The sequence below is a fragment of the Syngnathus typhle genome, linkage group LG22 (assembly GCF_033458585.1).
Source record: "Syngnathus typhle isolate RoL2023-S1 ecotype Sweden linkage group LG22, RoL_Styp_1.0, whole genome shotgun sequence".
Classification (NCBI taxonomy): Eukaryota; Metazoa; Chordata; class Actinopteri; order Syngnathiformes; family Syngnathidae; genus Syngnathus; species Syngnathus typhle.
The window spans coordinates 915,444-939,501 of record NC_083759.1 but is presented as its reverse complement, the minus strand read 5'-3'; the positions used below and the strand labels follow the sequence as shown (position 1 = coordinate 939,501).

Sequence of the window (24,058 nt, the reverse complement as noted above, 5' to 3'; positions counted from 1 at the left end):
AATGAAATGATGGAACTTTTTACATTTCAAAGCATATTTGGAGGTTTTCGGTATAGTTGCACTGGATGAAAGAATAAAATAAAAAAGTGCAAGTTAACACATGACTTGTTCTTTTATTGGACAAGTTAATAAAATACATTGTTGGAGAATCTCTCAAAAGTACAACAATCACTTAAAGTTCCACGTATATTTTGGAATAAAAAGAATGAGAAAAAAAAAAAAAAAAAAAAAGCTCATTCCCAGACATATCTTCTGGATGCAGGTGGTGCAGGGTAACCGCCGCCTCTGTTGGAACTGTTGTGGCCCTAAAAAGCAAACAAAGTGCATTTTCTCGAACAATGACAATTTGGAGATGGCAGTTTACCAAAATTGGAACAATCAAAACTTCGACATTTCATGTGAGCATTGAGTTCACGCAAGTAACATGACAAATGGATTTCCTTTGAATTATCACCAAGGACTATGATGAACTCAATTTGAAAATAAAACCCCATTAAGCTTTTTCTGGGAGGAGTGTTCTGCCCCCTCCCGCCCCCCCCCCCCAAAAACAGAGTAGGAAGATAAAACTTGCACAAGTCTTATTTGCCATTGGTTAAATTCTCCTCAAAATGAAATGAGAAGGAAGAAAGTTTTGACTGAGAATTATATTTCAATATCAACCCTACCTTGAGCAATTAATAAACGACTAGCATTACGGTTTATTTTTTTTGGTACCTGTTGCCAGTCGTTTCTTTGCTGCTGGAAGTGCGACTGGTAGCCGCCGCCGCCGCGTCCAGCCCCGCCGCCACCCCGGCTGGCGTTCTGTTGGTAGGCTCCCCGCTGTGACTGCATGGCCCGGTCCCAGCCGTGAGCACCGCCGCCGCCACCACCACCACGACCGCCGCCGCCACCTCCGTAAGGATGATGCCTGAAAACACAAACAACTTTCGCATCATGCTACTGGGAAGTATTTAAAAAAAAAAAAAAAAAGTTGCCAGATTCACATTTCACCAATTCATTTTTTTTTTTTAGGGTATTTCATCTAAACAAACTGAGTATCTTGCCGCCACCTTGTGGCATCTACAGGCAATGGTAAGCGTTTTCCAAGAACTATTGAGGGTCTGGCAGCAAATAAAGCTACTAAAAGAAATTGTCGACTTTTTTTCCCCGAAAACAAAATGACCGCTCCGGACTCACCGTTGAAAGCGAGGCTGATGCTCATAGGACGATGACGATCTAGACTCTGCACACAACAAAGAACGGCGTCAGGCTCAGTTACAAAGACCCGAAGGAGCCGTCGGCAGAACCGGGCCGCCGCGTGACATCGGCGTGGATCAAATCCGGGCCCCGGGAGTTCCGAGGGGGAGCATTTGCATGTTTTGTCGAGCAAATGGAAAAAAAACGAAGAAGCATTGAGCTGGCGGGATTGTGGACTCCTCAAGTGGCTAGCTTCTATCGAGGCGAACATTTCACAAAGGCCCACTTGAGGAAAAATAGCCAAAGGCTGCTTCCAGAGCCACCGTTGCCATGGTGATGACCAGCTGCCCGCTCCACCTGCCGCCGTGGACACCTTGCGACGACTACAAGTTTTTTTTGTCAATCATTTAAATGTTAGGGAGCAACTCGATACACTGCTAACAAACACACACAAAAAAAAAAAAGTCTTTGAAACATAGCAAAGAAAGCCGTGAGAAGCGATGGAGCTCAAATTCTTAAAACCCAATTAAAAAATAATAATAAAAAAAGTTTCACATCCGTTAATAATACCGAATTTTTGCACGGACTTTTTTTGTTGTTCAAGTTAATGTGACACAAAATCTGCGTTTTAATTGCTTCAAATCCGCCGATGCGTGCGAGATGGGGAGGACGGCTCAGAATTCATTTTCGGGCCTATAGTTACATTTGTGGCATCTTTTGAGAAAGGAAACACGGCTCCAATCGGAGGTCAAGTAGGAACTATCGGGCGGAGGGCGGCGCCACCGCCATGCCGGTTATTCTCCCGTTTGATGAAGTCTTGCGTTGACGCGGCTCAAGTGGACCACCCAGCGGGCTGGCAATTAGAAGGCCGGGCCTGAAAAGCCGGGGAATGACAAGTGGACACCTGTCAATCTCTTTAATTAGTCGTGATCTGAGAGCGTCTGGGCCTCCAGCGTGCGCGCACAAAAGCCAACAAAAGGATTACGCCTTCCAATCCCGACAGCGCTGGCGCACTGGCCACTCTATTAGGGACGGATTAGCGGCCGCTCGGCAACTAAACGCCCCTTTTCAATTTCCACGCCGACTCTTTGACTCAGCTCAAACAAAAACAGTTTTTTTTTTTTTTTTTGCAGACGTCCACTTTTCATAGGTGACACTGTTATTTCCAGCAAAACTATCCAAGTTCCCTCAATGGGTCGTCGGAAAATATTTGGGGATTTCTGCAGGCCTCCGCAAAAGCAGCTTGATTATCGAAATGTGTCATGCAAGTAAGACATCCGATTTTCCTTTGGATGTCAATGAGCAACATTTCGAGCAATTTAAATGCATTGTTGCAAAGCGTCATTTTTTTTGCCTCGTCCTACGAAAAGAAAAAAAGTGGAAAAAAAAAACCCTCCCAAAATATTTCGCCGCCGAAACCGAGTGACAAAGTTAGCGAGCGGGTCAGAGGGTGGTGGGCAGACTTTGTCGCTTTAGCCGCGCGGCACAATGGCCGTCGTCAGAGCTTGGCCGCGGGCGCACAAAGACGCCCTGGCGAGCTCGCTGTGGGGGGGTGGCCGCCTCATCAAAGAAGAACTTAACTCGCCTCTCGAGGCAAGGAGAGACCGATTTGGCTTATGGCCGCCGTGCGCCTTACGTTGGTAGGACTGGTTATTGTTGCCGCGGGGCGTGCGGTAGTTTCCTTGCTGGTGGTAGTTGTCGGGTGGCGGGTAATTGCTGTATTGGCCGCCATGTTGGTTTCTGAGCGAGTGACTGCAAGAGGAAAAAAAAAAAAAAAAAAAGAGGATGTCAAACATGCAGCTTGGCAGCTTCTAGCAGGCCTTTTTTTTTTTTTTAAACAGAAAGGTTCTCATCATGAATTCCAAACACGGCGCTTTCCGGGGTGCCAGATGTTCAATTATTGCCGTTTCTTAATGATAATGTGGACGTGCGGAGGAGGAAGTGGAGATCATAATCAAGCATGGCTGCTTAATGGCCAGCGTGGAGGCGGGACACAAACATTTAGAGAAAGAAAAAAAGTGCTGTACACACATAACAAAAAATGACATTGTAAATGAGCAGAAAGGGGGGAAAAAAAAACAAAAAAAAACCTCACCCCAGAGCTCGGAAGCCCGACTGGTCCAAATGAGCCTGCTGCCGGTTGGAGTTGAAACCCAGCTGAGGCCTCCACGGCTGGTTCTCCCGCCTGTCCCAGTCCCCCGGCTTCAGCACGTTGTTGGGAAGCCTGAAGGCAGTCAAGGCCATGTGACGCTTAACCCTCGAAAAATGAAAAAGTGTTTGTCACTGACTTTGCTCCGGGGAGGAGCCGAGCCTTGAACACAAAGCCCTCGTCAAACTGGGGATCCTTGAACTTCACTCTGGAAGACAACAAAAAGGTGCTCAATTGAAATGTTCTGCTAGCTTCATGCTAACACACCGCCATTGACAGGCTGACACTGTGCCACTTGTTCTCACCCGATGGTGCTGTTGTGCGCAATGTCCCGCAGCATAGGGATGGGTGACGGCACCGGCCTGAGGTACAAAAGGTCAAAGGCGAGTGAGCGTCCCGACGGCTCAACAAGCGGGGCGCCTCGGTTCGCCGTCTGCCCGGGAACGTGCAGGAGAGAGCACGAGCAAGTGGTCCTTACTTTTCTGGTAGGATGGGGTCATCATCGAGCGATAAGGTACCTTGGATTCCGTGGCAGAGCTCTGCGGGCATTGTGGTGTCCTACAAGACAACGGCGACGTGATCTGACCTACCCGAGTGCCGGCCGGGCGCACTTTTATTTTTAGGCCGGCGTTACCTCTTCACATTGTGTATTGTAGAGTTCCCGGATGAAGTCCGACACCGGGTGGGAGCTCCTGACGAACAACAAGTCGCTTCCTAGACTGTTTCTCCTCACTGCAACCACCATTGAACTCATTTCAATTCATGAGGAGAAACGCATAATTCAACGGCGGTGAAATGCGAGACTGACCTTCTTCGGCCGTGAGGTCGGGGTAGACGTTGGCCAGCGTGGTTCGCAGGCGCCGCTCGTCCACAAAGGGCAGCAGGGCCACGCCTTTGAGGAGCAATAGCGTCAACAGAGCGGACGGAAGCAAAGCGACCGGGCCGAGAGCTCACCTTGCCAGGCGTACTTCTTCCCGTTCAGGTCTATGGCGAAGTCGTCGGGGTAGAAATCGATGATGGGAGACTCCTGTATCACAGCACGTTTTTTTTTTTTTTTTACAAATATATTACACAGCAAGCGCTTCAAGTGCCGCCGGCCGACTCACCGGATTGCTCATAAGATCCCGCCACGTTTCTGGCAGGAAGTTGCCACTGGCGGCAGGAAACACGCTCATCAGCTGCTCCAGCGGCTTGAACTGCAGGCGCACGCCGCAAAATTATTTCACGTGGACCTTAGGTGGGCGTCACCAGGCCACGCTCGCTTACCGGTTGGGTTCCTCGCTCAAAGTCGCTGAACAGTCCTTCGATGTCCTTGAAGTCGGAGGCAAAGGGGGCGTAGTGGAAGGGGAAGTACCACTTCCAGGAGGCGCAGCCCTGCAAGCACAAACATGTTCCGAATGTCATTTTGGAGATTTGAGGTTGGAAGGAGCTTCGTCAAAAGCATTTGGCTTCTACCAAACGATTATTCCCCAAAACCCAAGTAAAAGAAAACCAGAAGTATGGCGCTTTTAATTGGATTCAAACACCCCCCTTCCTCCTAATTTTAGGATGAGGGGGGGCTAGCGTGTCAAATTACAGCTCTCAAATGGCAGCGGTCCGTCGGAGCTCCCCGTGGCAGACGCAAAACAAAGAGAAGGTCCTCATCGTAGCCGGCGGGGACATTGACAAGTGATTTCGGGAGCAAAGTGTGAATCACGTCTTGGGTGTTTCACGGCCCCCCTCTTAGCGAGCGGCGCGTGACGCTAACGCCGTTGGCAGCGGCACCGTGAATGCGCGGCAACGGCCGGCGGACACGTCCCGTCTGCCTAGGACCTTTTAATCAATTCAGAGCGGCCCGCTGAGACCGGCTTTGGATTGCGAAGCATGTGGAGACTGACAAGCACCCCCCCCCGCCCCTCAAAATAGTGGCAGCCCTTTTTTCAAGCACACAGAGGTGAGGTGGAGTGGGCGTGGCCTCACTTGGTAGTAATAGCGCAGAACCCAGCAGAGGCCCTCCACGTAGGACTGGACAACCTTCTTCTTGAAGCCTTCGTCGGAAGCGTCCACGTCGAACTTGGTCTTGTAGTAGCGCTGCTTCCAGCCGTTCTCCCACAACCTGCAAAGTGCAAAGCTCAATTTCTTCATTCTCTTTTGACATTTGGGGAAATTGAAATGACGGAGGCCGTGCAGCATCTGTGGCGCCGCTGAGGCCCAGCCCGGCGCGGCCTGCGGGGAGCGCCGGGCCTCCTGAAGGCAAAGTCTCCATGAATACCAAATCAGTCGGGCGGATTTAGCAGATTTGTTAAGTGCGTCACACAGGAATTGACTGCTTTCCATTTTAATTGCGTGCGTGTGTGCGGTTTTGGAGTATTCATGTCTGCGCCTTGGTGGGGAAGCAGGACAGTCAGCCAAGCTTCGTGCCAACTTGCCTGACGTTGTCTTCCGGCTCGGACTCGTCGTCGCTGTCCGCTTTTCTCTTCATGCCTCTGTTGTTGTTGTTGGCGTCGTCGCTGGGGCCCGCAAACTGCCGACACCGCAAATTAAAATGAAGTAAACATTTGATTATTTTGATAATTTTTTTTTTAGCTTTGAGAACATTTTATTATTCTTTTTTTAGCTTTGAGAACAGCTTTATAAAAATGTTTCTCGGGTGACGAGACTAACTCACATTGGCGCCTGCGCCATTCTTCATCGAGGCCTTCAGGGACTGAGCGGCATCCTGGACAACAACACACACACACAAACACACCTTTAAAACACAGAAGCGACGCTCGAGCCAGGTGCTGAGATTTGAGGCGGCACCTGATTGGACCGCATCCTCATGTCGTAGGCTTGCTGGCGAGGGTTGTCCACCGCGTGCGGGTTGTGACCTCTACCCAGCGCGTGGGGGGCGAATTGGCCCTCTGTCATGTAGGCGGGGCCTTGCCGCTCCCACTACGCTCATGAAAACGCAAAAATTTAGATTCTGATAGTTGACTGCCGACAGAGCCCGGGTAACTTACCTTCATCCGTTGTCGTTTGTCTCTCATCCTCTTCCTAAACATCACCTGATGAGACAGAAAAGGCTTTCAATCGAATCGGGCCGCGTTTCGAGTGCCTGGGAATGTTTGTCCAATTGGAAACTTGCATCGTCGTCTTTGCGTTTCTGGAAGATGTTGTCCTCGGCCACGCCCACGGCCCGCATGATCAGCTCCACGCGTGAAAGGTTGACGTAGCCGTTTTCGGTCAGGTAGCCCTGTACGCGCACACACATGGAGTCATCAGCGCCCGCAATCCCATGGACAGCCACCGGTCACACTTACTCCGGTATTGTGCACTACTTCTTTGTAGATCCTCACCAGTCGATCTATCGCCCCCTCTCTGCGAGATGAGGGAAGAGCGGCAGGTATACGATTATTTGCTGAAACCCCCTTAGACAGGTTCATTGCGAGTACGAAGATGTGACCTGATTTCCAAGGAAGGCAGGTGAGGGAGGAAGTCGTTTCCGACAAAGAAACACATGAACACCCAGTCGTCGACGCTCCTCTCAAAGTCATACGGGAAGGGCAGACTGGCCATGGTCAAGTCTCGAACGAGATACTGAAAGACCGCGTGGCGCCATTAGCGTGTCACTCACACGCACACAAAAAAGTCACGTACCTCTCTCAGCACGCAGAGCCGGATGAAGATGAACTCTTGCTCACACACCGGCATGCTGCCTGCAAATTCATCGTGCTGGAGGGGGCGAGAGGTGAAAGGGAGGATTTTATTTGGGGAAGTATTGACGAGGGCGCGGAGGAGGAGGCGGCGTGACCTGACCTGGCCTTGCTTTTCTCGGGCGAGACCCTGACACTCTTTGATTGCGTGGCCCATTTGATTGCAGAGCGCGCAGGGGCGGGGCTGGTTGGGTTTGAACTCCTCCCGGATGATGGTGAAGTTGGGCTCGTGCGTGGCCAAGCCCAGCATAATGAGATCCGCTGAGTGGTTGACGCAAAGCAACACAAGTTTAGTTGCAAAAAAAAAAAAAAAACACAATAATTTCACCTCCCAACGTGCGCTGGAGACTGACCGTCAGCACCGCACAGGCAGTGATGTGTGTTGGGGTCGTGGTTGGGCTGAGCTGCGGATTTAAAAACCCCCAATTAAAAACTTTGCCGCCATCTTGGCACAACTTGTCATGAGCGAGCGGCACCTCTCTGTCTCCTGATGTAGTCCATGATCTTGTGCTCGCCTTCGCCGGGCACGCTGGCGTCAGACAGGATGACCTTCGAGACCCGCAGAAGGAAAAGGATTCTTAGCGACGACGACGTCGCCGCCTCAACGCGCCACGTGAGCGTGCGGCGCTCACCGTGAGGTTTCGCCATCCCGGGTTGTTGCTGAGTCGGTCTGCGACGTAGTAGCGAAGACACTGCGCCAGGTTGTCCATGAACTCTGTCCCCTGGAGACAAACGGTCACCTCAACCTATTTCCAAGACAAACGGTCACCTCAACCTATCGGATTCCCCTTACTGGCGTGATGCAGTTGCTGTCAAACCTCTCCTTGATCTCATCAGGCGGCAGGTATCCTCCTGCGCAGGAAGACGTCAGATAATTGAACGACTGGTTCGTCTTTGACGCGGGGACACAAACCTTTCTGGATGACCTCCTCCCGTATGCGACTCTTCTCTTCGGTCAGCTCCACGCCTTCTTTGGAAGCGCGGAAGCGGCGAGAGCGCTGTTGGTTCATTTTGGCACGAGGCGCCTGGTTGAGAGTTGAACGGTCAGGTTATTTCGGAGTGGGAAATGCTCCGCGCGTCCGAGTCGCTTACCACGCCGTCGATGGCCATGTACAAAAGTCTCCTGGGACGCACGATATTGAACAGACGATCGATGTATTCAAAGATGGCCACCATCATCTCATCCTCGTTTTTCGGCGCCGGTCTGTGGACACGTCAAAAACAGACATTTCAACAAAAACAAAATTTGCGACAACAAAAGTGGCCAGTCCGACCGACAAATCTTGTCACAATTCTACGGGTAAAAAAAATAATAATAACAGGAAGCACTTCATACTTGTCTTCCGGATGTGTACAAGGGTGTATGATTCCGTTCATGTCCAAATACAAATTGTCAAACTCCACATCGTTGGGATTTGGCTTGGTTGTGTCGACGGGGATGCGAACTCCATTGCAGTCCCGACCCTGGAAGACACAAACAATCACATTCAGATTAAACCTTGAATAATGCTGTTGTTTCTTTACGATGACGTCACATTTTGCGCGACATTGGCAACAAGTCAGAGCAAATTAAGGTCGCTGCTCAGTTGAGCAACATCCAAATGCAACAGAAATCTAGACCCATTTTGTTTTCAATTTAGTCAGACTCCATTCACGGCCGATGTGCAAAAAACGAAAAGAGTCTAAAACGAGTCCTCATATAAAGTTAAATTGCGACGGCAAATGTGCTTTGAGTTTTGCAAGTGCGAATATGCTACGTACTTACCTTCTCCTCCACACAATGTACAACAATGGAAGGATATTTGCGGCTCAGCCAACGGAAAAACGCCGGGACTCCCATCTCTTGACTATTGCTTTCCCCGCTACGCAATAAAAACGGATAAACGTCGACAAAAGTCCCTAAAAACGTCACGTAAAACACCAACTTCAAATCGCGTGGGAAATGTAGCGCGCTCGTAGCTACATGCTTGTCGGGAATCTGATGTTTTTCCGGGTCAAACGGTTCACTGTTTCTGGGGAATCTTCAGTTTGCTGTCACAGCGACGCTGCTGGACAAAATCGGTATTGCACGTTCTACACTGCCTTTGACTTACACTTCATCCACATCATTTAAATAAGACATTTAATTAAGAATAGACTCCAATAAATCTAACTAAAGTCAGGTCTACCGGTGATGTTCTAAATTAATAAATGACAAAAACGATTTGACTAATTTATTATTCGTTCGACGGACATTTGTATCATATTTTTCTACCTGAAAAAGCAAATGTGAACGCAAGCGTTGGTAACCCAGATGGGTGCATGTTAAAAAAAAAAAAAGGGTCATCCTAATGGTCATTTAAGAAACACCACATGGCCTGGTGATCATTTCAAAGGCCGCAAATCTCCATGGAGGCAAAGCAACGGGGGGGCTGGTACTGGGGGGGCAGCGGCAGCTTAAGTATTCAAACATTTCATCTCATTTTAGCTCAAACACATCTCACGCACACACACACAATGACTCGTCGGCACGCACACGTCTAACACGGACGTGAAGATTGTGTACGGCCCGATGTGTCAATACTTTTTCTTGGTCTCCTTTGATGAGTCCGCCCCTTCAGTTGGGACATGAAAAGCACAGCGTGAAGTCACATGGTGTCATGCACACATTGCGGCGCTGCACATCTTAGCTTTCCATTGTGAAACACGCGCACACACACACGCACAAACGCGTATGTTTGGCGGGTCATTAGGATTGCTATCCGTATTCTTATTATCGGAACCACTGAAGCTGCATTATTCCAGCTAAGGACGCGATGATGGAGCAGCCACAATGTGTCGTTCCATAATAAAGCTGTTAATTGATGGCCTGGTTCTGTCCCGCAGGCTACACATTAAGAGCACATGGGAAGTTGAACGGTGCCATCCTCTCCTGCAACCCTGAAGGTGTCGACCTCCACTTCCTGTGATGACCTTCAAAAGGGACTTTGCAGAGCAACTTGTGACAACTGTGCTGAGCTCCCTGCCAGCGTTTTGATGTGCGGCAGCTCACCATTAGCTGCCGCATCAAAGCCGGATCGGCCATCGGCGCCTCCCCGGGGGGGGTGAGGCCGAGGTCCGGCGTAAAGGCCCGCCGCCGACGTCTCGGCGGCTGTTGTGGTCGCCTCTTATCTCCGCTTAGCAAGCTGGAGGCTTTTTAGCGGCTCATTTACAAACAAGCTGGGTTGGTCTCGTTATAGGCGAGGCGGAGAAAGGGCGAATGGACGTCTCGCATGCTCATTACGTGAAAACAGGATAGCAGGGGAGGGGCGAGGACATAAGAAAGCGCCTTGTTTGGCAACACCAGCCACCACCGTGTAAATGCAAACACAAAAGGCACACACTCACAAACACACTCAGACAGACAGAAGAAATTGACAACTGAAACTTGTCGGTATATTTACAAATGTAATGGTAAATGAAATTACACTGAATAATAATGGGTGTCCTCTAGCAATGATTTGATCATCATTATTTCGTCATTGTTGTACAGGAAAAATTAAAAAAAAGCTTTTTTTCTTTTTTAAAAACCTGAAAATTATGACGCAACACTAGATCAAAATGTGCAAAATCAAATTATAAGGGCAATAAATAAGTCAATATGATCAATTGTGAAGTAATGCTGCCATCTGCCGCCTCAATTAGCAACTGCATTATATACACATTAGCTAGATAGATTAGCTAAATGGGTATATTAAAATTGCTAAATGTGTATGTTTATCATGCAGTAGGTTCAAGGATGTTAATGGACCTTTTCGAAACATTTTCGTCACTACTGAACTAAAACGCGTTTCCGGTGATTTGTCCAAATTCAGCGAGCTTCCGTAGTTGTTAGCAGACTGTCGCATGTTAGCTTCCTGTTAGCTTCTCCGTTTGACCCGGTGAAGCCCTTCAGCCTCCCGACAAAACTGAAATGTTATTAGCCCACACGAAGCTAATTATTATACTGTAATAATAATCATAGCTAAACTATTATTCTTTGCTTATTTGGCTCTTTTGTCGGCAACGAGAGGTGAGTTAATATTCACTTTACCCACAAAAAAGCACAGCACTGTCATCAAAAGTTGAGTGAAATGTTAATCTCGATTTCCAAACTTACTCACTCAGTCTAAAACGTGGGCCTGACAGGATGTCTCGCAAACCTTTCGCACCTTTGGCCAAAAGGTTGATGAAAGGACTCATCGTTGTCGAGCTACTCGGCGTCTTCGGTGCATATGCGCTCTTCCACGCCATGAACACTAGCCAAGGTGTGTGCACGCGCGCGCGCGCACACGCACTAAATCAATACTTGTCAGCTGACAATTACACAGCATTGTTATTGTTTGGCGAAAAAAAAAAATCATCTCGATGACTTGAAATGGTTTCAGATTTTAGAAGCACAATGAAGAAAAGGTTTCCATCCATTCTGGAAGGTGAGCGAGAACACAGTAGGAACATAGATGATGCTTTTCGCTCCATGACGGCAGCAGTTATTCTTGGTTTCTCCCGTCGACAGTTTACTACAAGTCCAATGAGCTGGCGGGCGTGACCGGCGTGCGGCTGAGAGACCAATTGGATTGGGAGACAGACGCCGGCGGACGCTGACAACTATTTCCGCTTTCTTTTGTTTCCCATTATCGTGGAGGTCTTGTTAGCACGTGCAAAGCGCTTCCTCTTGTTGAAGGTGGCCTTCTTCCTTCGCAGCGTCTTGGCGTCGCGGTCGTGGATCCAGTCGTCGCGTTGGCTCTCCCACTTGAGCTGCTTCACGCCTGCACGCAAGAACTTGGGGTCACTACTACTCAGGGGACCTCGACAGTGGTGCCTTGAGATAAGAGTTTCATTTTTGTGACCATGGTTGTATTTGAAATTGTTTTCCGTTCAATTGAATGGAAAAGATGATCCGGGCAATAAAAGGTCCGGTTTGAAAGAATTTCTCGTCAACGATTTTGTTACCTGCTTTGTCCTTGTTGGCCATGGCGTTCAGTCCGATGTTATCAAACTTGGCGCCGGCGTTATCATCCAGCAGGCAGCCAAACTTCGTTGGAAAAGAAAAGTGGAATTATTGTGAGAAGCGGCTATCTTATTGAATTGTTTGGGATGCGACCTCTGACCTCCTCAGCCGCTGCAAACATGGCCGTTCCTTTTTCTCCTTTCTTTTTCTTCTTTCCTGCTTTGGAGGCTGACGGCAAGATGGAAAATGAGGCAAGAAGTTGACGTCGACGTTTCAAATCGTGTTCCGAAATGAGAACGAACCGAAAGTCTGCGTGAAGTCCAGCGCTTCGCTCGCCTTCCTCTTGACTTTCTTGGAACGCGGTGTCACGTCTGGAACATCAACTTCTTCATCTGAGGAAGATGACATGGAAATGTATCAATAATATTAAAACTGTTATTTCCAACTATTAATGTTTTACGATAAATGAACAAAACTATTGAATTAAATAGCCGAAAGGAACAACTCACCAAAGTCCACATCTTGCTCGTCATCGTCTTCCAGTTCTGGAAGTGGAAGGACAACTGAATGCTTCAAGCGCACTTTTGCCAAAATATGACGCCACGTTCATCAAAGGAGAAAAATGACTTACCGCCTTCATCAGCAAAATCTCCGGCAGGCTCCATGAAGGCTCCTCCTTCTTCATCCAGGTCTTCCCCAAAGTCTTCCTCGTCCATGCTGCCCACCGACACCTCCTCGTCGTCCAAGTCGTCCAAGTCGTCCAAGTCGTCCAAGTCGTCCAAGTCCTCGGACACGTCCGCATCCTTTTTTACGCTTTTTTTCCTTTTGTCGCCCGACATGTTCCTGAGATGTTGACAAATGCACAAATTAGTTACGATTTTTTTCTTCTTCTTCATTATTTCATTTTTTTTTTCTTTGTGCCGAAATGTAGAGCTCACCCGGCAAAGTCCAAGTTACTGTCTGGGAACTCGGCAAAGTACGAGTCCTGTTCGCACGAGTCTGTTCAAAGACGGCTCCTCGTTAGCTGCGAGCGGAAGACGAGGAAGGAGAAAAAGGAGAAGGAGGCGGCCTACCGAGAATCTTCTCGAACTCGTCGTCGTCGATATCCTCCAGGCTCTCGTTGTCGTCGCCCCTCTTGGGCCGGCGGAGCGCGTTCTCCTGCCGGCGCTTCTTGAAGAAGCTGCCGGGCAAAAAAAAAGAAAATAAAAAAAGCGGCTCGCTCGGAACACTCAAAATTGCAAACTCACCGATAAAAGAAGATTTGGTCCACAGGAATTTGACTTTCTTCTTTATCCAGGAACTCTTCGCTGTTCACTGAAATGCGCACACACCAAAAAAGGAGTCAAGAAAAAAGGCTTTTCGATTTGAGAAGACAACATCCATCATCACCTGCTAAAGAGATGCCGTGCGATCTGGTTTTAGGCTGCAACACCGACGTGTCCGTGTTCTCTGCGTGGCAAAGACGTCACATTTTGGTCTCGACTATTTTTTATTTTCGGTGCGTACGTGATGATTACGTTTGCCCTTGATCTGTTTGGGGTTTCTGAAGACGAATCTGTCGAGGAAGCGCATGAGGGTGAAGTCCTGCAGGGGGTCGCCCGAGTACTGGATCGCATCCTCCTGTCAAACAGTTCCCACATTTCGACACCGGATCGAATCGCGGTCGAAGAAATTACGAATTGAATTTTTGCTCCCCTACCTTCAAAAGCGTTTTGGCGAAGAGCGACACAGACGGATGGAAGTGCAGCGCCAACTGAGGGAGGAAACAGCTCGTAAGACTACAAAAATGGCCGCCCGTAGAGCACCGCATGAAAAGAGTTTCTCACTCGGTGAAGTTCCCACAAGGTGGTGCGGTCTGCGCCGCAGAATAACGGATTCCTGTGCAGCGGGTCGTAGGTCGTCTGCACTTGCTTGGCACCTGCCATTGATTAACCAATCCATCAATGATCTGGAAAGACACCATTGACATGCTGAGCGTGTGAGACGGACCTTCCAGGTTCTGATGATGCACCCACGACGGCGCAAGTTTGATCTCCGGCGTGACGTCCTCCATCTTGTCGGCGTCGGCGAAGCGCTCCTCCTCCTCGTTGTGGCCCTCTTCTGGGTCCTTTTCTTCAGGGAGGTCTTTGAACGCCTCTTCCCCGTCCTCAGGAAAACCAAAATGGGTTATTAAGCCTCCCGAAAAGTGATCAGTGGTTCCGCAAATGTTGTCGGTACCCCGGCCTCCTGCAGCAGCGTCTTGAGTCCCGGCTTGGCCCGCATGACCTCGGAGACCAGGAAGAGGGCGCCGCAGGCAAAGTTGGCCCCTTGCTCGGCGCTGACCTGCAGCAGACGCTTGATGAAGGCTTTGACGCGGCGCAGAACCGTGTCGGCCTTCAGCGACTTGTACAGCAGGTTGAGGAACATGTTCTGACGGGTAGATGTCGACAGACTGGCGTCAAGAAGTTTCCTGAGGAGAGAAGGTCACACAAGAGTTTATACAACTTCTGCAGCCCCTGGACCTGAGGTGGAAAAACTGGCTGCTTACCTATACAAGGCCACGTAGTAGCGGTCGGAGACGCTCTGCTGGGAGTCCATGACTTGGAAGAGCAGCATGAGGGCCTGCACGGCCGTGTTGAACTTGACCAGGTGGACCACCTTGAACAGCGTGTCCATCTGCTCCTTCACCTTCTCGTCACCACGGCTGGCGTACGGGTACGCCCGGTTGACGCCCGACAGCAGCGCGCTCAGCATCTTGGACTCCACCTCCTTCTTGCCCACGCAGGTGCGGAAGAAGGAGAAGTAGACGGCGATGAGCTTGGTGGCCAGCGCGTCCTCCTCGTGGCTCAGGTGCACTTGGCTGAGGAAGCAGATGGCGTAGTACTGAGCCTTGGCGCTGATGTTGGAGCGGAACATGAGGCGCTCCACCTCGCAGCACACCACCGCCTTCATGTTGGGGTGCTGGTGCAGCAGCGTCTCCAGCAGGTGCGAGGCCTTGGCCGCCATCTTGTACTCGGGGTCGCCCAGCTTGTTGACCAGCTGGACCAGCAGCGCCCGCTCCTGCTCTGGCCGCTGGCACAGGAGCTCGTGCGCGGTGGCCACCGCCTTGGCCTTGGTGGCCGCCACCGTGTCGTGGGCCACCACGTCCAACGCGGCCACGAACTCGGCCACGTGGTGCTTCAGGTGGTGCTCAAAGTACCAGAGGATAAGACGGCGGTCTCGGGCGTCGCGGTTGCCGCTCGCCAGCTCCTCCAGCTTGTCGAAGGGGCGCTGGTCGAAGGGGCGCAGCTTCCTGTTCTCCGGCAGCAGGTCGGACAGGAACAGCTCCCGCAGCGTGTCCAGTGCCATCAGGCCCATCCGTCGGTTGCCCTTTTTCTTCACCATGGACACCAGGTTCTCCACGTGTTCTAACATATGCACCGGGGCGTCCTGGATCAGAACCGTCATGGCCGCCATCCTGTCGGCCAGAACGCCGGCCGAGACCACCGTCTTCATCCAGGCCGAGTTGGCTCCTTTCTGCAGGTTTTTCTTGTTCTTGTACAGCGCCGCTTCAGTTTCGTAAAGACGCTGAGCCAGCGTCTTGTAAGACGACACCAAGGCGGGATCCTGCGCTAGCGTGGATCCTTCCGCGGAATATTCCAGGTCATGCCATTTGCCTCCGGGTTTGATCAGTAGAAAAGTCCTCTGATGGAACTCAAACACGTTTTGTTTGGCTCGTTTCGCAGACGTCGCCGCCGCTTTTCCTTTCTTGGTCTTCTTCTGCTCCTCTGAAGCCTTCTGGTGTGGCTTGGCAGCTTTTCCCTCAGCAGATTTCTCCGCTTTGGACGGCTCCTTCTTCTCAACTGCTTTTTCTTCCGTCTCGTCTGGGAGGATCTGCAAGTTGGCAAAATTGCGAACGCCCAAATTTATGATAAACTTTTCGAGTTCTCCTTCTTCCAGGTCATCTATGGCGCCTTGCTTCCCTCCGTCCAGCAACACGTTGGACTCGTCCAAGTTGGCCAGGAGTATGTAGTCGGCCTGCAGACAACAAAATAAAATACAGTTCATACCGTAAAGTATTTTAGTATTTGTGCTTCTAATAATTTACAGAATGCGAACAATTTAGCCAGCGCCGTTCTCCGAATGTTTGCTTGAAGTCACCTTAGTGCCGCCGAGCCGCAGAACCTCCTCGAGATTAAACTCGTCCGGCTCCGCCTGATGTCTATTGTCTACCATCTCTGTCCGATTGTCCCCTTCGTCGTCGTAGTCTTCCTCCATATTGCTATCTTCCGACTGGTTTGTTTCCTTTTTGTTTGGGTTGAACTTTTTTCTGTGCTTGTTTTTGGCAGCCATGCTGCTTGCATGAGGATGTATGACCCGGAAGTGGAAAGGTGAACGTCACATGGTGGTTTCCGCCACACACAAAAAAAATCTCGGTCAAAGCCACACAATTTTGTCACACTATTAACAAATATACATATTTTAGACATTTGAACATAAAATTAAAATAAAATTGAGTCAAGCTCCAGTGAACCAAACAAACTTATTTCCTGCGTATTCTCAGCTCGTCCAATCAACAAAAGGCTTGTTGCTCTGGCCAAATTTTCAAAATAAATCAAACACGCTAAATATGTACCTGCACCCAGGATGAACGAAAATTTAAAGTAGTGCAGATATTATTTCAGCAAAGAATAACAAATTATATAGCAAATAAATGCAAATTCTTAAAATGAGTTTCTTTTGCTGTGAAAGGACACCGGATGTTTACATCCGTCATTCGAATGAATGCGTTTTTTACGGAAATGCTCTCCCTGCCGTGAGGACCACATCATAATACATGCCTAACTATAATACATAATTTAATTTCTGCCATTTGTACTTCGTGAAAGTTCCATTCAACAATAAATCCAATCAAGCACGAGACTTAAGTGAGCATCGACTTCACATTTGGAGAAATGAGGCGCCTTTGTGCTTCCAAAACACACCAGCTGATCAGGTTGATTCATCCCGTCAGTCCGGTGCCACCAGGTAAAAAGTGTGATAGTCATCATGTTTTTTTTAACTTTAGTAACTTAATGCATGACACATTTTTCTTGAATGAGTGAATACTATCACAAAAAGAGTTTGTTGTCATCAGTCCGCTGGCCAGTAGGGAGCACCAGACTATGGAGCTCCTCATCTTCTCGCTCGGAGGATGACGCGAGCGGATCCACCATGCTGCGACACTTGACATCCAAAATCAAATCCACCGGGCCCATTTCCGTGGCCGAATACATGAGGGAAGCGCTCACCAACCCCGTCATGGTGCGTCCGCCACACTTTGTTTCGGCGCCACGTGGCGCCTCCTAACTTTGCCTTGTATCTGAAGGGATATTATGTGAAGAAGAACATGCTGGGAGCTGATGGAGACTTCATCACATCGCCGGAGATTAGTCAGATCTTTGGCGAGGTGCGCCAAATTGCTACTTTTATGTAAACTATGTAGGTATGGTATTTAAATACTTGCTGTTTTGTGCAGCTGCTGGGCGTGTGGGTGGTCAGCGAGTGGATAGCGGCGGGTCGCCCCAAACAGCTCCAGCTGGTGGAACTAGGACCCGGGAAAGGATCTTTGGCCAGCGACGTTCTCCGGGTACGCCCTCGTCGATGCTTTCGTCTGACAAAATCATCATCGCCACATTGTTGCTGCAGGTTTTTGCTCAGCTTCAACCAGTGCTGAGCACGGCTTCGGTGTCGCTGCACTTGGTGGAGGTGAGCCCGGTTCTGAGTCGTCTGCAGGCGCAGACTCTGGTCGGGACCGTCGACGACAAAGCGCGGGAGGGCCGCCCCGTTTACAGACACGGCCGAACCGCTGCTGGCCTACCCGTGTCCTGGTACCGCCGCTTGGAGGACGTCCCGCCCGGTAGGCCCAAATGAGAAAAATAGTGACACGTTGCCATGGAGACCAGTTCAGGGTTGTCAACGTAAAACTGTCCAGGTTTCAGCGTGTTTCTGGCTCACGAGTTCTTTGACGCGCTGCCCATACACAAGTTCCAGGTACCAACAACAACGTTGTCGTCCTGACCCACACAACTCGTTTTAATCAATCTGTTCTTTCTTTGGTTGCCAGCGGACAGAGCGAGGCTGGCGTGAGGTCATGGTGGACGTGGACCCCGAGCGGCAGGGCCGGCTGAGGTTCGTTCTGGCGCCGTCGCCCACCATGGCCTCCAACACCCTGGTGCAGGTCAGTCAGTATCTTTTTCCCATTGACTAGATTGAAAGAAATGATGTGTGCTTCAAACGTTTGCGTACATGCAGGCTGATGAAAGTCGGAACCACGTGGAGGTGTGCGCCGAGGGCGGCGTCATCATCCAGCAGCTGGCGCGACGGGTCTCCGAGCACGGCGGCGCGGCGCTGATCGCCGACTACGGTCACGACGGCACCAAGACGGACACCTTCCGGGTAGAACCGCGTCGTCACGGCGATTAGCGGCGGCGTGTCAAGTCCTTCCATCTTTCCTTGTCAGGGGTTCAAAGGTCACAGTCTCCACCACGTCCTGGCATCTCCCGGCTGCGCCGACCTCACGGCGGACGTGGATTTTAGCTACGTGCGGCGCGTGGCGGGGAAGGGCGTGGCCTGCTTGGGACCGCTGTCTCAGAAGAACTTCCTGAAGAACATGGGGATCGACGTACGCATGGAGGCAAGTGCGCTTCGGACCCCATTGGCTACGACAAGTCGGGCTCCAATAACTTGCCTGCTTCCCAGGTCCTGCTGAAGAACAGCGACCAGTCCACCAGGGAGCAGCTGCTAAGCAGCTACGAGGCACTGACGGACGGCGCCAAGATGGGCGAGCGCTTCCTCTTCTTCGGCTTGCTGCACCCGAGTCGCCTGGCCCGGCCCAAGATGGCCACCGGGCTCAAGCTGGAAAAGAGGTCTCCGGCGCCGCCGCCTGTCGCCGGCTTCACTGAGCTCCAATTTGCCTGACAGCCAAATGGAGCCTGAAGAAAGATCAGATGATCGCTACTGGAAGTCAGGGAAGATAAAGACAAACATTGGACTGGTCGCCATGCGGTCAGTGAACACTGTGCCTTTTTTGTCTGAGTGCAAAAGTTTTAATTCCCAAATCGCATTTCAAATGCTGCTTATGTTGAATCTATGTTTGGATTCTGAAGCGCTGTCCTTGGATTCCAAACGACTAGGGCTCCTCCTGGTGGCCAGCAAATCCCTCCCAACGTGCATCGTCGCTCTGGTGCGTGATGTAGCGGTCGCCGTGCCGCGTCTCCAAATCCCGAAGGTCTTTCCACGTGTCGTAGTCCTGTAGAACCGGACGCTAGTCTGACTTGGTCCGGATTTTGTTTTGGCCTTTCCACTTGCTTACCTGCAGCCAGGGGTGACTGAGGGACTTGTCCACGCTGTAGCGCTTCCTCAGCTTTACCTGCAGCAGGTTGTTGATCAAGTCCGTCGCTATGGAAACAAGACTAGCATCACTGGCTGAGCAAATTATTATTATTTTTTCTTCATTTGATTTACTTAAATAAATAATTGTTTGCTTTTCCATTCATCTCATTCAATAATTGATTTATTCTGTGGATCTCCTACCATCCCCTGAGATCTCCTTCCAGGGACTGGGCGGGTACATGAAGGCAGCGTTGTGGATCTGCTCGTCGATGTCCTCGTCCTCGTTGAAAGGGAAGGTTCCGCTCAGGCTGACGTAGATGATGACGCCCACCGACCACATGTCCAGCGAGCGGTTGTAGCCTTTGTTGCAGAGAACCTCCGGCGCCAGGTAGGCCGGCGTTCCCACCACCGAGCGCCGGAAGGACTTTTCGCCGATGATGCGGGCGAAGCCAAAGTCGCACAGCTTCACCTGAGGAAGAGGAAGAAGAGGAGATGCTCGACGACGTTCGGGAAGAGCAATGCGTTGTCTTTGTACCTGAGGCAAAGGTTCCGCCGAGGCTAGGAGCACGTTTTCAGGCTTCAGGTCACAGTGGACGATGTTCTTGAAATGGAGATGTCTGAGGGCCACCAAGATCTCCACGCGCCAGGAACAACAACAAAAGTGAAGAGACGCTTTTTTTTCTGCGAGAGGGCCAGGCAAGCTCACCTGCGTCACCAAGAACTTGGCCAGACGCTCAGGCAGACGGCTCTTCTCACTGGACAGGATCATCTCCAACATGTCACCGTGAAGCTTCTCCATGACCACAAAGACCCGCTCGGGGGTCTCGAACATGCAGTCCAGGTTTACCACGCCGGGGTGCCGCAGCTTCTGGAGACGGGCGGGCGAGAAGATGCTGCGACTCAACCAAAAGCAGTTGAGATGGCTGCACCTTATTTTGCATGCGGATGGATACCTGCAAGATGGCCACCTCGTTGCGCAGCTGACTCTCCTGCTTGGTGGGGAATTTCATCTTGTCGATGATCTTGATGGCCACGTCGCGACCGCTCTTCCTGTGCTGACCTGAGCAGGATGACAATGTTTGGAAATCCAAATGCCTTGAGGGCTCTCCTTGTTCTTCATCGTACCGCTAGAGGGAGCCAGCAGAGCACAGCGCGGGCTCTCTCTAGCGGTACGCCCTGGAACTTGACCTGACCTCACCTCCATAGACGACACCAAATTGTCCTGAGCCGAGAACGTCGTCAGAAAAGATTTGATAGACGGAGCTGATATCCTGGATGAGGAAAAGATAGATCATCATAAATGAAGATGAAGATGACGACCATCATGTTCCCGGGACTCACCACGTTCTCTTGGATCTGCGAGTTGCAAACTGATATGCTGATGGCGAGCTCCTCTGCGGACACAACCACAAGATCTCGAGAAGTAAAATAAAACCCATGTTCCTGTTCCCCACACTAAATACAGCACAGTGCCTGCCTGCCAGCAAATTTCCATGAGAGCGGCGCTATCGATTCCGATTCTGCTTTGTGCTCGCATTTGGGTCAAATATTTGACACGACTTTTATTTATTCAACCACGAGGAGCACTTCCTGTTCCTGGAATGAGATCTTCCTGTCATGTGTGGGCCAGTCTGACATAAAAAAAAAATAAAAAAAAGTGTTGCATAATGTGCATTAGCATAATAGCATGCATTAATGTGATTGCAAAAAGGGGCGGGGCTAACCAGGTGAAAAGGCCTAAAAGGAATTCTGTTAATTCCAGCCCAAATGGATCCAGATCCGCTGAAATCCCTTCAATCAGCGTCACTTTAGCGGGATTGACATTTCCCCACGTGGCGGCGGTCAAATCTCACAGACCACGTCCTCGCCGTTCTGCTTCCTGTTGCATCATCACGCTTGACACTCACCGTGGTCCCGCCCCTTCCCGGTGCCTTTGGCCGTGAGGGGCATCATGGCCCGGCGGATGGCCTTCTCCCAGCTGCGGCCCGTTTCCCGAGACGCGCCGCCGTCGTCCTCGCCGACGTAATAGACGGCGCCGGACGCCACCACCAAGCGGAAGCACGGGGGGCTGCTGCCCGCCGTCGGGCCGGCCGCTTCCTGCGTGGCCTCCACGCGCAGGATCGCGGACAGCGACATCTCCTGAGGACGCACGTTACGTTACCTTCAACCGTTAAATCTTGTTTGTCGCTCGGTACCTTGTAGAACTTAGCTCCGCTGTGGTTCTGGAAGAGTGTAAGACTTTTGCAGTCCAGACACCAGAAATGTCGCTTCCTCTGCACAGACACGTCAAGGTCACACATGTGCAATCACACACATGTTTGTGCGTGTACTCACCATGTTGTCATGACTGGTGTAGTGGACCATCCAACCTTCTTTGACCACAGTGGAGCTTCTCCGCTTAGCGTGTTTGATGGACTGGACCACTCGCATGAGGGGGATGTTGCTGCTGGTCGTCCCATCGTCGTCATTGCGGTCCTCCGACGCCGCCCCTCGCTCCTGTTCGTTGACGTCTCCGTTGTGCACCTCCGAGGTGGACTCGGCGTCCAGGATGGGACTGGATGTTCCTTCTGGAGTACAAGACAAAGTCACACCAACACGTCATCCGTAATACCAGAACGGACTCACCTCCGTTGACCTCCCCCGAGCAGTCTCGGGGAACTTTGTCGGCGCATCTCTTGTGACAGTTGAACTTGCAATCTGAAGCAAGGGGCGGCACGTCAGAAGGTTCCCCCAAGTTTGCGGATGCGGCGCCGTGCTGACCTTTGCACTGCAGGCCTTGTCGGAAGAGACCCTTGAGCAGACGCTGGCAGTGCTGACACACGGTGGGTCGCGCGTACGTGTGCACGGCGAACGTGTGCGGCACCTTGACGCCCCCCGAGGCCGTTTTGGCCAACCAGGCCGGACGGAGGCCGTGCGTACGATTCCTGGCGCCCAGGAGGGGGCGCTGCTGCTCACATCAATTTAATGATGACAAAAGAACAAGTCAAGCTGTGTGTGTGTATGGTAATCACTTTGTCGGCTGTGTGAAACAGGATGGAAAATCCGGTGCCTTCCCTCCAGGCACTGTCGATGTGTGTGTGTGTGTGCTGGTTGCGCAATCTAGACTAGCTCATCTGTGAATGTGCGCTCACTTACACAAACATGTTACACGCGAGACGAAAATGTCAGGTGTGGCGCTTTGAGACGGCGCTACCTCATCCTGTTTGGGGACCTCGGCGGACGGTCGGCGCTGAAGAGATGCGGGAGCGCCGCTCAGCAAGACGTTGGAGGCCCGCCTCCTCTTGACGCCGCTGCACTTGTTTGGAATTGTCATTGCGCAACGCTTGTGGAAGTTCAGACCGCAACCTGCACGGAACAAATTTCACTAGAAATCAAAGAGGGCCCCAGTATTGACCCCTGCGGCACGCCTCACCTTCACATCTGAGGCCTTGGCGTACGAGCCCCCACAGCATCTGGCCGCAGTGATCGCAGAAGGCCGGCGCCCGGTACGAGTGCACGCACAGCGCGTGAGGCCACGTCTGCAAGTCGTCCGATGAAGCCAGAGCTGCGAGCGGAAAAGGTCGCCGTCAATCGCGCGCTCGAGCGTGCCATGATGAAGAGCGGCGCCGACCCGACAGAACCGCCTCCACCAGGTCGCCCTCGCGGATGTCCTCGGCGGCGGTGACCCGCTGCAGGACGTTGTCCGAGTTCAGGTCGTGGCGGAAGAGCAGGATCTTGTCGTGCATCGGCGTCAAGCCGCATTCTGGGAACTGAAAAAATGGGAAACGTTCAGCTTACGGGATTGTTTTGGCCCGGTTTTGACCTGAGGAAGAAAAAATTAATCCATCTTTGGATCTTTTAATGCACACCGAGTGTGTCTTTAATCTGCCATTAAGCGGGCCACGCGCACACACACACTCACACGCAAAAACTGGTTGAGGTCACAAAAGTCCAACTTGTGGAGCACAGTAACGTTTTATTTGTACCTTGTGGTCGAGGATGGCGCAGATGAGCTCAACGACGGCCGACAGTGAGACGTTGGCGTCCAGGGTCAGCGGCTCCCGGGTTAGTCCAATCTGGAGCAGGAAGGAGACGCCGGGGGCGGAGACATCGTGAGCAGGGATGCCCGGCGGGTCGTCGGGTGGGACGGGAGTCGAAGGCGACGGCGGCGGCGAGCTGCTTTCCGACGACATGGACGGCGACGTGAAATGGACGCGTCTCGCTCGTCCTCCTCGGCGTTCACATTTCTCGGGTTGTCTCCTTTCGGGGACTTGCTGACATACTGATGAACCAAAAGACATTTGTGATAAAAAAAAAAAAAAAAAAAAAATCCTATATTCAATATACTTGATTAATGCACCATAGGGAACAAAAAAATGAGCAAAATAAATGAAAGATTTTAACCGAGCAGTTAAAATGTGAACAGGTGGAAACTTAAATTAAATTCATTACACGTTGCAAAAAAAACCCACTAGCTAGCATAGAAAGTCTGACAAAAGGCAAAGAAGTGAAGCACAGGTGAACGTAATCATCAACCCAAAGAAGAAGCACTGCGTCCTGCATTCATTGTGATCAATGTCGCCAGTTATTTGCAGAAGGTGAACTTCATAATATAATAAAATAAAAATAAAATAAAAGACGGAGAGGAGTACCTCGCATCAGGAAGAAGGCTGCTGAAGTTGCCGTCGCTCAGCAAAATGCCTCATGGACGTCAAATGTCTCCACAAGCGTCCTCTGCTGGGCGTTCGAATCCGAACCCATCTCCAACCTTGCTCCCTGCGCGTGCACAGTGCGCGCGCG

The 24,058-nt window shown here is 51.0% G+C and overlaps 5 protein-coding genes across 9 annotated transcripts; 2 read left to right on the top strand and 3 right to left on the bottom strand.

The window, feature by feature from the left end:
• Positions 1-93: 93 nt before the first annotated feature.
• xrn2 (5'-3' exoribonuclease 2) lies at positions 94-11,262 on the bottom strand. Of its 2 annotated transcripts, none has more exons than XM_061269533.1 (31): positions 11,121-11,262; positions 8,336-8,463; positions 8,092-8,203; positions 7,913-8,024; positions 7,793-7,851; positions 7,632-7,721; positions 7,476-7,548; positions 7,353-7,403; positions 7,103-7,260; positions 6,944-7,018; positions 6,750-6,883; positions 6,607-6,664; positions 6,432-6,539; positions 6,307-6,351; positions 6,107-6,238; positions 5,973-6,023; positions 5,734-5,828; positions 5,285-5,420; positions 4,592-4,699; positions 4,432-4,521; positions 4,280-4,352; positions 4,134-4,217; positions 3,960-4,057; positions 3,804-3,883; positions 3,631-3,687; positions 3,465-3,533; positions 3,272-3,400; positions 2,813-2,928; positions 1,177-1,222; positions 715-907; positions 94-305 (listed from the first exon to the last, which is right to left on the bottom strand). In XM_061269533.1, exons 2-31 carry the CDS (start codon positions 8,374-8,376, stop codon positions 234-236), a joined length of 2,745 nt encoding a protein of 914 aa, XP_061125517.1. In that variant the 5' UTR covers positions 8,377-8,463; positions 11,121-11,262; the 3' UTR covers positions 94-233. The 2 variants fall into 2 exon arrangements, with proteins under 2 accessions (XP_061125517.1, XP_061125516.1); XM_061269532.1 differs by lacking the exon at positions 11,121-11,262 and adding an exon at positions 8,765-9,000.
• Positions 10,841-11,926, top strand: LOC133146162 (protein CEBPZOS-like). Of its 2 annotated transcripts, XM_061269541.1 has the most exons (4): positions 10,841-11,029; positions 11,146-11,264; positions 11,385-11,429; positions 11,513-11,926. In XM_061269541.1, exons 2-4 carry the CDS (start codon positions 11,147-11,149, stop codon positions 11,599-11,601), a joined length of 252 nt encoding a protein of 83 aa, XP_061125525.1. In that variant the 5' UTR covers positions 10,841-11,029; position 11,146; the 3' UTR covers positions 11,602-11,926. The 2 variants fall into 2 exon arrangements, with proteins under 2 accessions (XP_061125525.1, XP_061125524.1); XM_061269540.1 differs by lacking the exon at positions 10,841-11,029 and having other exon boundaries at positions 11,131-11,264.
• Positions 11,370-16,284, bottom strand: cebpz (CCAAT enhancer binding protein zeta). The gene is made up of 17 exons (XM_061269531.1): positions 16,067-16,284; positions 14,475-15,943; positions 14,165-14,396; positions 13,937-14,093; positions 13,774-13,865; positions 13,647-13,700; positions 13,465-13,567; positions 13,337-13,396; positions 13,195-13,261; positions 13,021-13,127; positions 12,886-12,946; positions 12,579-12,790; positions 12,457-12,492; positions 12,250-12,339; positions 12,108-12,175; positions 11,950-12,031; positions 11,370-11,765 (listed from the first exon to the last, which is right to left on the bottom strand). Exons 1-17 carry the CDS (start codon positions 16,256-16,258, stop codon positions 11,605-11,607), a joined length of 3,243 nt encoding a protein of 1,080 aa, XP_061125515.1. The 5' UTR covers positions 16,259-16,284; the 3' UTR covers positions 11,370-11,604.
• A 389-nt stretch (positions 16,285-16,673) lies between these two features.
• ndufaf7 (NADH:ubiquinone oxidoreductase complex assembly factor 7) lies at positions 16,674-19,442 on the top strand. Of its 3 annotated transcripts, none has more exons than XR_009711331.1 (11): positions 16,674-16,933; positions 17,043-17,209; positions 17,274-17,354; positions 17,424-17,534; positions 17,594-17,804; positions 17,880-17,938; positions 18,012-18,125; positions 18,200-18,343; positions 18,408-18,581; positions 18,647-18,952; positions 19,081-19,442. XR_009711331.1 is itself a non-coding variant. In XM_061269538.1 (10 exons), exons 1-10 carry the CDS (start codon positions 16,861-16,863, stop codon positions 18,863-18,865), a joined length of 1,353 nt encoding a protein of 450 aa, XP_061125522.1. In that variant the 5' UTR covers positions 16,674-16,860; the 3' UTR covers positions 18,866-19,442. The 3 variants fall into 3 exon arrangements, 1 of the variants encoding a protein (XP_061125522.1); XR_009711330.1 differs by having other exon boundaries at positions 19,054-19,442; XM_061269538.1 differs by having other exon boundaries at positions 18,647-19,442.
• Positions 19,060-24,049, bottom strand: LOC133146158 (serine/threonine-protein kinase D3-like). Its single transcript, XM_061269534.1, has 18 exons — positions 23,911-24,049; positions 23,245-23,540; positions 22,890-23,028; positions 22,692-22,823; positions 22,473-22,624; positions 22,040-22,226; positions 21,905-21,976; positions 21,614-21,846; positions 21,475-21,552; positions 21,187-21,418; positions 20,621-20,673; positions 20,478-20,550; positions 20,233-20,339; positions 19,986-20,147; positions 19,815-19,913; positions 19,481-19,748; positions 19,260-19,345; positions 19,060-19,196 (listed from the first exon to the last, which is right to left on the bottom strand). The coding sequence occupies exons 1-18, from the start codon at positions 23,915-23,917 to the stop codon at positions 19,077-19,079; spliced, it is 2,496 nt and encodes an 831-aa protein (XP_061125518.1). The 5' UTR covers positions 23,918-24,049; the 3' UTR covers positions 19,060-19,076.
• Positions 24,050-24,058: the final 9 nt, after the last annotated feature.